Source organism: Drosophila eugracilis, unplaced genomic scaffold, assembly GCF_018153835.1.
Source record: "Drosophila eugracilis isolate 14026-0451.02 unplaced genomic scaffold, ASM1815383v1 contig_2167, whole genome shotgun sequence".
Classification (NCBI taxonomy): Eukaryota; Metazoa; Arthropoda; class Insecta; order Diptera; family Drosophilidae; genus Drosophila; species Drosophila eugracilis.
This window is the reverse complement of record NW_024573052.1, coordinates 640,389-651,094: the sequence shown is the minus strand read 5'-3', so window position 1 is coordinate 651,094 and position 10,706 is coordinate 640,389. Positions and strand designations below refer to the sequence as shown.

The 10,706-nt window shown below is 44.8% G+C and overlaps 4 protein-coding genes across 8 annotated transcripts; 1 reads left to right on the top strand and 3 right to left on the bottom strand.

The window, feature by feature from the left end:
* Window positions 1-14: 14 nt before the first annotated feature.
* On the top strand, window positions 15-1,150 carry LOC108109749 (diphthine methyltransferase). Its single transcript, XM_017218416.1, has one exon. It carries the CDS (start codon window positions 39-41, stop codon window positions 1,101-1,103), a length of 1,065 nt encoding a protein of 354 aa, XP_017073905.1. The 5' UTR covers window positions 15-38; the 3' UTR covers window positions 1,104-1,150.
* Window positions 1,151-1,711: 561 nt separating this feature from the next.
* On the bottom strand, window positions 1,712-4,781 carry LOC108109755. Of its 4 annotated transcripts, none has more exons than XM_017218427.1 (6): window positions 4,669-4,781; window positions 4,228-4,405; window positions 3,975-4,178; window positions 3,179-3,916; window positions 2,101-3,114; window positions 1,712-2,039 (listed from the first exon to the last, which is right to left on the bottom strand). In XM_017218427.1, the coding sequence occupies exons 3-6, from the start codon at window positions 4,137-4,139 to the stop codon at window positions 1,842-1,844; spliced, it is 2,115 nt and encodes a 704-aa protein (XP_017073916.1). In that variant the 5' UTR covers window positions 4,140-4,178; window positions 4,228-4,405; window positions 4,669-4,781; the 3' UTR covers window positions 1,712-1,841. The 4 variants fall into 4 exon arrangements, with proteins under 4 accessions (XP_017073916.1, XP_017073913.1, XP_017073915.1 ...); XM_017218424.1 differs by having other exon boundaries at window positions 4,228-4,585; window positions 4,669-4,778; XM_017218426.1 differs by having other exon boundaries at window positions 4,228-4,437; window positions 4,669-4,770.
* A 188-nt stretch (window positions 4,782-4,969) lies between these two features.
* On the bottom strand, window positions 4,970-6,890 carry LOC108109744 (probable fumarate hydratase, mitochondrial). Its single transcript, XM_017218407.1, has 5 exons — window positions 6,783-6,890; window positions 6,571-6,717; window positions 6,305-6,508; window positions 5,438-6,242; window positions 4,970-5,380 (listed from the first exon to the last, which is right to left on the bottom strand). The coding sequence occupies exons 1-5, from the start codon at window positions 6,858-6,860 to the stop codon at window positions 5,121-5,123; spliced, it is 1,494 nt and encodes a 497-aa protein (XP_017073896.1). The 5' UTR covers window positions 6,861-6,890; the 3' UTR covers window positions 4,970-5,120.
* Window positions 6,848-10,539, bottom strand: LOC108109745 (fumarate hydratase, mitochondrial). 2 transcript variants are annotated; one of them, XM_017218408.2, is made up of 5 exons: window positions 10,361-10,539; window positions 8,956-9,087; window positions 8,185-8,385; window positions 7,316-8,120; window positions 6,848-7,257 (listed from the first exon to the last, which is right to left on the bottom strand). In XM_017218408.2, the coding sequence occupies exons 1-5, from the start codon at window positions 10,445-10,447 to the stop codon at window positions 6,995-6,997; spliced, it is 1,488 nt and encodes a 495-aa protein (XP_017073897.1). In that variant the 5' UTR covers window positions 10,448-10,539; the 3' UTR covers window positions 6,848-6,994. The 2 variants fall into 2 exon arrangements, with proteins under 2 accessions (XP_017073897.1, XP_017073898.1); XM_017218409.2 differs by lacking the exon at window positions 10,361-10,539 and adding an exon at window positions 9,155-9,277.
* Window positions 10,540-10,706: the final 167 nt, after the last annotated feature.

The window sequence follows — 10,706 nt, the reverse complement described above, 5'->3', positions numbered from 1 at the left end:
AAGTTATCAATTATCGATAACTGAATTTTCTTATAAACATGTTTACAACGCTTCACAGCGAAGATACGGAATATTCTGCAGATTCTGTGGAGTGGCTGCAGGATGATCTGGAAACGGGCGTTTTTGCCTGTGGCACCTATCAATTGGTCCAGGAAGAGGTGGAGCCGGAGGATGGGGCTTCTCCCAAGCGTCCACGTAAGGGCCGCGTTTATTTGTACGATTTCGGGAAATCAAGCTCCAGCTTGGAGCGGCTGCAGGGCATCGAAACGGCTGCCATTCTGGACATGAAGTGGCTGCCAGCCTGGAGCTCTGATAGTAATCCCTACCTCGCCACTGTCAACTCTTTGGGTCAGTTGGAAATCTATGAATTCCTAAGAGGTGAAAAGAAGCTACAGAAACGCACGTGTTTTGGATTGGCAGAGGAGACGCAAGAAGAATCGCCTTTGGCTCTGGCCGTGGACTGGCGTAAGGAGGAACAGAACATCCAACTGGCCATCTCGGATTCCAAAGGTGGCTTAAATCTGCTAAAGTACTCGCCACAGGGTGAGGTAATCCAGGAACGTTCGTGGTCATCTCATGGCTTTGAAGCCTGGACATGCGCGTTTGATCGCTGGTCAGAGAATCTTTTGTACAGCGGTGGCGACGATATGCTTTTGATGGCCCACGATTTGCGGACGGAGCAGCGAGCCTGGACAAACAGGGCGCACATGGCCGGAGTAACTTGTCTGCTCAGTCATCCAAAGCATGAAAACCATCTTCTCACGGGCAGCTATGATGAGCAACTCCGTTTGTTCGATACCCGATCCATGAAGCGAACTTTGTCGGAACTGGACTTGAGCGGGGGCATCTGGCGGTTGAAACCGCATCCTGCTCATCCCGATCTCATCCTGGCCGCCTGCATGTACACAAATTTCAGTGTGGTCCAGATAAATGCAAATGCACCCAGTTTAAGTTTACTGGGCGTCTATGAGGAGCACAAAAGCATCTGCTATGGAGCCGATTGGGCGCCTTTTCAAAAGAAGGATGATGACTCCTTGACCATGGCCACTTGTTCCTTCTATGATCACAAGTTGTGTCTCAGTCGCGTTGAAATAAGCAAATAAATTTTGACTTTTTGTACGTTAAAATAATTTAAGTAGTAGATTTTTACAAATGTTTTTATTTTTGTAAATGAAATGTTTAAATAAATTATTTTTCAATTATATTAGAATGTAGACCCAATATATAAAAAAAAAATAAATAAATTATATTTAAAAAATATTGAACGTTATCGATTGTATTTGAAATTACTGTAACCCTGGTCGTTATCGTTATTGTTGTCAGCGCATTTTTATCTACCATCTCTAATATTTGTGAAATTTAAAAAAAATATTGGAGGAACTTCAACTGTTTTGTCATGGTAATTTCTAATTTCTTTAGCGCTTAGTCGTTCAATAAACAGTGATTTTAAACCGTGCAGCACCCAGAGTTGAATACAACTGAGAAGATGGACGACGCTCGTCTGGAGCGGGCGCGAAACAGCATAAAAGAAATGCACCAGGTTGTCGAGAACTTGATGGTCGACTGGAATAACGACACTGAAGCATCCCAGACCGTAAATGAAAGACTACTGATGCTGGTCAGGGAGTACGAAGAGGCAATAGCCGAGGAGCTGATGCTGTGCGAGGAACTGCAGCAGTTACAGGATAAATAGACAATTGTCCGGAGAGCGTGCGGTTAATTTTGATTTGTTTTATAAATACATATGTAAAATATAGGTATCACACGCTTTTCCATTTGATTTTCTCAGAGTAACAAGTAGAAGGTTCCTGATCCCACGATCCAGATATATTTCATGTGGCCTACGCCACCACATTCTGGATCCAGTTAAGGGCACCACGAATGCGACGGAGTCTGGCGCGTGCCAAGAAACTGCAAATAAGCAGGTACTCTACATAGGCACGTCTTCCACTAGTGACCACTGGCATCAATCCCGCACCAAGCTGCGGACGACCTTCGCACATTATCTTGGTAGTTAGCGATAGCAGCCACTGGAGGATCTGCGAATAACATATTTAGTTAGATACATTGACAACACAACTATATATATTAAAGACCCACCTCGGAGCTGTTGGGCATTCCGCCTGCCTTTAACCAGTTGGACGGGGCCCACAGGAACAACTGCACCACATTTGCCGCAATATCCGGACTGACCCGCTTGGACGGGTTGGGATTGAGGATGTTGTGGACCAGCTGTTGCAACAACGGCGGACAAGCATCGCTCATCGGAGGGAGCTGCTCCTGCCGATAATCGCTGTTTCGCAGCGAAAGCGTCAGTTCCCCACGTTCGCGTGCTAGGCCACCGCTGCTCGAATAGAATGGATTACGGCTGCCAAAGATCTCGTAGGCCAGGGCACCGCATGCCCATAAATCAGCCTTGCCGTAATTGAGAACGGAAAATGGTCCGGGCATCGTATTGAAGATCTCAGGCGCCATCAACGCCGCATTACCACCCTTGTCCACGTCATGCGATACATACGGCAGCCGGAGACCGTGCACCTTGTCTGCCAGACAGCAGCCGAAGTCCGAGAGCACCAGAATCGGCGAGGCATCATCCTGTAGCTCGATTAGCACATTGTCCGACTTCAGATCGCGATGGGCCACTCCGTGGCGACTCAAATGATTGACAGCCTCCAACATTTGTGCCAGCAGCAGGATGCGAGTGCGTGTGTCTAGCTCCTGGTTGTCGAGCAATCCCCTCAGACTGTGATCATAGCGTTTCATAAGCAGATACAGCGACATGTTGCGACCATAGCCCTGGGGATTGATCCTTTGCGGCTGGGCCACCGGATACAAGAGGTGACCATCGGGAAAGTTGCGCACCTCGTCACAAAAGAATCCAAACATGCACACTATATTGGGATGCGGGGGTAGGGTGACCGTTTGGTTCTGCAGCAAACGTTCCCACTCATCAGAGGCCTCATTCATTCCTCGCTGACGGGCCGGAACTGTTTCTTTATACATGGCACGCAGGATAGACAACGCATTGCTCTGGATATCGTAGTTAAACATCATTTTGAGGGCCAGGGGATAGTTGTCCACAGAGCTGTTGATCCTTGAATTCGCTGGGGAATTCTGCAATCCAAGTTAATTTATCATAAAAGGATGTTGTCTGAAGGTTTTCTTAATCTATATTTACCACATTAAAGGCACTGCTTTTAAGCTCTTGGTCCTGCTGCTGCTGCTGCTCCAGTTCCCTCTCCTGGGCGCCCACAAAATCGCTTGCAGCCGAGGGTTGGCTGTAGTGAAAGATGTTATCAACAGAGCCGCCGAAATTGTGGACAAATCGCGACATGTTTTGCAACGGTGACATCATCTCGTGGGCGCTCCAGCTATTTGGAGCAAAGGCTGGCGATGCCTGTGAATGCACTGCATCAGGTGGAAGTGTTTCCGAAGCCCCATCCTTTTTAAAACCAGCTGCGTAGACCACAGCGGCACAACCTTTGGCAATGGGTGGGCCGATTTCTAAGTCATCTATGCTGAACTTGCTGTCCAGCGTCTCCGAGATCTCGTCTTGGTTCCAGGCCCTCTGCAGCCGGCCAGCTGCCTCCCGAATCTCCCAACACACGCCCTCAAGTTCATCTTCCTTGCTGAGGACACCTGATCCTGAAGCCAGACTAACACCAATTAAGGCAAAAAATGGAGCTGAATCGCCGAAGAACAGCTTGCGGGTAGCTCGCTGGCGAAGATCCTCTGAGTAGGTGGTGGTCACCCGACTGAGGATATTGTCGATAAAGAGTTTTCGGGCATGTTGGCCCACTCGAAAGAGTCCACTGCTGCTAGTGTTGGTGCTGCCGCTCAGGGACGTTCCCGCTGGGGAAGTAGTGGTTCGGGGCACTACATTTACCACCGATTTGGCCGCCTGCTGGGGCGTTGTCTGGAGGGGATTACGTTGGTCAAATAAGTGCTTTCCCAGGGAATTCGTGGCTACTTACCCGGAGCACATGGGCAGCGGAGGAGGGTAGGGGAAAGCCTCGCTTGCTTCTTGTCTTCAATTGATTCTGGTCCAAAATGTTGGCATGTATATCACGTTTACAATAGCTGCGCAAAATGTAGCGACCATGTTTGATCAGTCGCACGGTCAGCAGTCTCACAGACATATTTCGGCCCACAAAGACCCCGGCTTTAATTGCCTATAACTGCAAAAGATGTTAAAAGCGTCTCATAACTATGATTTTAGATTCTTACTTTTTTTTAAGTTTTTCGCTGCACAACTGTTGCTTCTTCTTTTCTACCAATGTTGCTCATCAGTGTGATATCGATATCGCCGATCGGTATCAAAACAGCTGGTGCGTGGGTGTCGTTTCGATTGTTTTGTTTTTGCGTCGTAAATATAACTTTCGTTTGTGGGTGGTGGGTGGTGCAGCTGCAGGGGAAGTTCCTGATTAGATGGTGCAACTACAAGGCAAAATCCGTGGATCGCAATGTTCAATTTTTCTCTGGTTCAAAAAATTTAGCTTCTTTTCTATAGCTGTGTGGGCCAGACTGATTTCGAGATATTTTAAACTGAACGTAACGGATAATTTACGAAAGCCAACTTGGCTAGCTGCTTGATGTTCCGATTTATCATTAAAAGAAAACAAAACTCAAAGCCAGCCGATTTAGTAATTGTGCACGCACACTACTTACACTTATTGCATTTGCAATCCAATGCGTTGCGCCAAATATACAATATTGGTAAAAATATTTCACACCTAAATGTTTATTTAACAAAAATTAGAGCTGGAAATAAATCGATGCTTATTGTTATTATCGAGTATTCGATAGGCCACGTAATCTAAGTGTGTGTCTTGGCTAAGATATGCTTACGTTAGGAGTATGAACTTACTAAGTACAATCGTGCATTTCCCATCTGTTGTATATTTGAAATTTCGATAACGGATAACCATATACAATTTAAAACCTTTAAACCGTTTTTTTTAACGGTAAGTGATTATAAACTTGTATAATCGTTTATATCTTATAATAAAATTATATTCACAATCTTTTGTAAAATTTTACATCAAAATATACCATAATAACTCTATACAATACAATTTAATTACAGCTAATTAGCACATTGATAGTAACTTAAAAGCGGATCACTTTGGTCCGAGCATCTCCTTGGGGTTGACCCACTCCTTGAATTGATCCTCAGTGATGCCTGTTTTTAGAGCCTCCTCCTTCAGGGTTGTCTTGTTCTTGTGAGCCGTCTTCGCAATCTGGGCGGCCTTATCATAGCCGATGTGCGGATTCAAGGCGGTGACCAGCATCAGGGACTCATTCATGATCTTGTCGATCCTATCCTTATTGGCCTTCATCCCCTCCACGCAGTTCTTACTGAAAGTCATGCTTCCATCGGCTAAAAATAAATCATGTACTTAATAGTATTGGGTAATGAATACCTAAGGAAGCTTACATAATAGCCGTATGGACCGCAGTACATTGGATACTATTAATGGCTTGAATACATTGAGTTCGAAATGCCCATTGGAGCCACCGATAGATACTGCCACCTGATTGCCCATTACCTGTGCACATAGCATGGTCATTGACTCGCATTGCGTAGGATTCACCTTGCCGGGCATGATGGAGCTACCAGGTTCGTTCTCCGGCAGCATTAGCTCACCCAAACCGCAGCGTGGACCCGATCCCAATAATCGAATATCATTAGCGATCTTCATAAGGCTCACGGCAATCGTATTGAGGATACCATGGACCTCCACCATGGTATCTCGGGCAGCCAGAGCCTCAAATTTATTGGGCGCTGAAACGAAAGGCAGGCAGGTCAGCTCGGCAATCCGCTTGGCCACCTTCTCGGCAAATCCCTTATGCGTATTCAGTCCAGTTCCCACGGCAGTGCCACCCAAGGCCAGTTCATACACCCTCGGCAAACAACACTTAATCCTGTCCAGGCCATACGTCAATTGCTGCGTATAGCCACTAAATTCTTGACCCAAAGTCAAGGGAACTGCGTCCATCATATGGGTGCGGCCAATCTTAATGATGTCCTTGAACTCATCCGACTTGGATTTAAGAGCATCCCTTAGGTGGGTCACCGATGGAAGAAGTCTCTCGTTTAGCTCCATGCCCACTGAGATGTGGATGGCGGTGGGGAAGGTATCATTGGAGCTCTGCGACTTGTTCACATGGTCATTCGGATGTACCGGCTTCTTACTGCCCAGTTCGCCACCCAACATCTTTATAGCTGCATTGCTGATCACCTAGGGAAGGGTAAGGGCATAAGGGGGAAATCAGGAGAAAATTGGTAGTAAGTAAATCTCACTTCGTTGGTGTTCATATTGGACTGCGTGCCAGATCCAGTTTGCCATATGACCAGCGGGAAGTGACCTTGTTTATAGAACTTGCCAGATATGACATCATCGCAAGCGCAGGACACTGCATCGGAGATCTTGCTATCCAAGCCGTAGTCCTTGTTGACCTCGGCGCAGGCCTTTTTCAGTATACCCATGGCCTGGATGACCGGCATCTAAGAACAGTACAGGATAAATTTAGGAGGAGAGCTGAGAATCTTCTGGTTTTCAGCCCTACCGGCATGCGCTCTGCTATGTCGCCAATTGGAAAATTCAACTTGGAACGCATCGTTTGTGCTCCATAAAGTTTGTCCTCCGGAACTTTGAGCTCCCCAAAAGTATCCTTCTCCATACGGAACTTCTCATTCTCTTTGCCTTTTTTGCTCTGGAAAAATGTCCTTTCTACACATGAACATCCCCCTTCTCATCCCATTCGCCAGTTTTACTTACATCCTTGCCCCGCAAGCCACCACAAGCCACCCAGAGATTGCGTCTGCACAGATAAAGGCCATTGATTTGCTTTAGCATTTTTAGTTATTATTGTTCTGTGATTCCGAGCGATTCATATATAAACGAACTTAAACCCGACAGGCTAGAAAATCCCAATGGAGTTTCTATGACAGCATGGGTGAAATGGATTAGATGGTTGGCCTACTACTGCTTTACTTGGGTCCCAGCATCTGTTCGGGTCGCACCCAGTCGTTGAACTGCTGCTCCGTGAGGTAGCCCAGATTGATGGCCTCCTCCTTGAGGGTCGTTCCATTCTTGTGCGCCGTCTTGGCAATCTTAGCCGCCTTGTCGTAGCCAATGTGGGGATTCAGGGCGGTAACCAGCATCAGGGATTCGTTCATGATCTTGGCAATGTTCTCGCGGTTGGCCTGGATTCCGTTCACGCAGTTGGCAGTGAAGGTCCTGCTGCCGTCAGCTAAAGAGGAAAGGTCATTACTTTGCAAATAAACAACAACATTATCTTTTAAACTTACACAACAAACGAATGGAGCGCAGCACATTGGACACGATCAGAGGCTTGAAAACATTCAGCTCGAAGTGTCCGTTGGAACCACCGATCGTTACTGCCACTTGGTTGCCCATTACTTGGGCAGATAGCATCGTAAGTGATTCACATTGCGTGGGATTAACCTTGCCGGGCATGATAGAGCTACCAGGCTCGTTCTCCGGCAGGGAAAGCTCACCCAAGCCGCAACGTGGGCCCGAGCCGAGGAAACGAATATCGTTAGCGATTTTCATCAGGCTAACAGCGATCGTATTGAGGACACCATGGACCTCAACCATGGCATCTCGGGCAGCCAATGCCTCAAACTTGTTGGGCGCGGTAACAAATGGCAGGTTGGTAAGCTCGGCAATCTTTGCCGCACACTTCTCAGCGAATCCCTTACGCGTATTCAAACCAGTTCCTACGGCAGTGCCGCCCAAAGCCAGCTCATAAACTCTCGGCAGACAGGCATCGATCCGCTCCTGGGCGTAGGCCAACTGCTGGGCATAGCCGCTAAACTCCTGACCCAGGGTCAGTGGCACGGCATCCATTGTGTGGGTGCGTCCGATCTTAATGATATCCTTGAACTCCTCTGACTTGGCCCTCAAAGCATCGTGCAGTGTCTTGATCGCCGGCTTGAGGTTGTTGTTCAGCTCCAGAGCCACCGAGATGTGAATGGCGGTGGGGAAAGTATCGTTGGAGCTCTGCGACTTATTCACATGATCGTTAGGATGGACGGGCGTCTTAGAGCCAAGCTTACCGCCTAGCAACTCAATGGCGCGATTGCTGATCACCTGGTTATTAGAGATACTGAGTGTTAGAGGAGTATCAAATTAAGAAAGTGTCTTTGTCACCCACCTCATTCACATTCATGTTGCTCTGGGTGCCGGAACCCGTCTGCCAGATGACCAGCGGGAAGTGGTCGGCGTAGAGCTTTCCGGAGATCACATCATCGGCTGCCTTCGAGATCGCCTCGCTTACCTTGCTATCCAGTCCGAATTCCTTGTTTACCTCAGCGGCGGCCTTTTTCAGGATGCCCATTGCCTGCACCACTGGTTTCTATAGGATTTGAAATAATTTAAGAAATAATTAAACTGTTATGACTTGGAAATTTTACTTGGGTCCACTTTAATATTTTCTGCCAGTCAAGCTTTTTCAACATTTTTCACTTCAATTACATTACATTGCTGATTTTTTGAAACCTTGAAGAAACTCATTAAACAAGAATTCTCTATTCTGTGCATTCAAGGCAAAGTTTTGATATTATTTCACTTTGTAATTAGCTAAAACTTGCTACTTCTTGAACCTTGAAGCGTCGTTTAAGAACTGAATATATTAGAATTTCTCTGTAGAAAACTTGTTTTCCTAAACAATCTTTTTAAAAAAATTGTTTTTGACAATGTAATTTAAGATCATAAACAATGAAAAGTCCCTTACAATATGTGTAGTCATTGATAAGTTAATTAAAAATGATTGATAGAATACTTGAGTTTTAATTAGGCTGTGAAAAAAGTATTGAAGGTACTAATAATGGGTAATGAATTCAGAAGTGAATAAATCATTCTTAGTAAACAACTTTTAATTATATAAAATCCTTACTTTTAGTGAGTTATTATTGAGATAACTTACGGGCATCCGCTCGGTGGCTCCGCCGATGGGGAAATTGATCTGGGATCGCATAGTCTGGGCGCCATAGTACTTATCCGCTGGAACCTTCAGTTCGCCAAAGGTATCGCTCTCTACGCGAAATTCCTGGGAGGCCTGCAAGAGGAAAAGTACCAGATTAAATATGAGGCTATTATAAAGAATAAATAGGCAACCATCTGACCATTTCAAGTGAGATAGATGGCAGATAAGTTGAGTTGAAATCAGAACCGAGAAACTAGAATCTGAGGATCCGATCGTTCGGCGTCTGCTGCTCAAAGTTAACTGAGACGTTGGAAAAAACGGAACCCGATAAGCGGACGAGTCTATAAAATAAATCTAAAACCCGAGTGTACAGCGAACAGATTCTTGAAAAGAGTTCTCTCAATATGGAATGGTGGAGGTGTAAAAGAGGGCGGCTCTCGAGGGGATCGAACACTGTACGCTGAAGACCCTACTTTGCATGGGGTGCTTTGCTAATCAGCTGGATTTTGGTTTTGGCACACAGAGAACAGCAAAGGGCATAACAAGTAGCTCACATTTTTCTTAAATTATATAGAGATAACATAATACAATATAATATTAAAGAAATATAAATGTACATATGTATATGAAAATATATTGTACAAAAATTTAAAACTTGTAGTATTGGAAAACTGATAATAATTTAATTTGAAATACATTTTATGACACCGACTGATACCTTTGTGCACCTCAATGTATGATATTATGCATCATATCATATTCTTTGGATTTATGACTGTAATTTATGCCCGACTGTTGCTACTATCTGGTACTATATATATGTTAGTTATCTGTATAATCACAAGTACCAGGGGAGTGTATTACAGTGGTCGGCAATTGGATATTACCATGCGTAAGAATATACAGTTAACCGGTTTGATTTCAATTGCCGAAAACAAGAAGTCGCTGAACAGCACAATTTTTGTCTGAATTACAACTCGTTTCGCGAGTTCTTTTTTTTGCTGTGTGGGTTTGTTTTGTTTTCTTTTCTCATGTGATTTGAGTGCGATTTAAAGAAAAATAAAAAGTGCGAAATATTCGAGTGAAAAAATCAATGCAGCAGCTTCCAATTGGACCGGCATCAGAAACGCCAATTGGAGTTTGTCTACAAGTGGTCGAGGAGGGGTGCCAATTGGAATTGATATTCCAGTTGCTGGAAGGCGGTCACTTCCACTTTCCATTGTATAATGATTACGAAACGCCGGCTATATTGGCATTTTCTTTTCGCATTTTTCCTTGTTATGTTTCAAATTTTTAACATTTTATGGAGTTATAAAGCAGTTTATAAGCGAAACAAGCATTACATAAGGCACAATATTTGACATATAACAAGGGAATATATCCAATATAACATTAAAATCCTTACCAAACGCAAACTTCCAATGGAGACCCAGGGTTTCGTTATTTGCTGAACGCCGCGGAGCGTAGAACGCTGCAATAACGGTAGCACCATATTTATGCTTATTTCTTAATGGTTAATTAATAATAAATAAGTTTGCAAAGTGATCTTTCACGGACGAGCCCACCACAACAACACCAACAAAAAAAAAACAACAAAACTTCGATGCGCGGGTGCGTACTATCGACTATCGATTGGTGTTGACAATGGTTACTTTACGAAAACTCATTTAAAATATTAACATAGTAAGCTGTTCTTGTATTTGCAAAACACCTTATTTAACATTTATTATATGGCAGCAAAACTAAAAAAC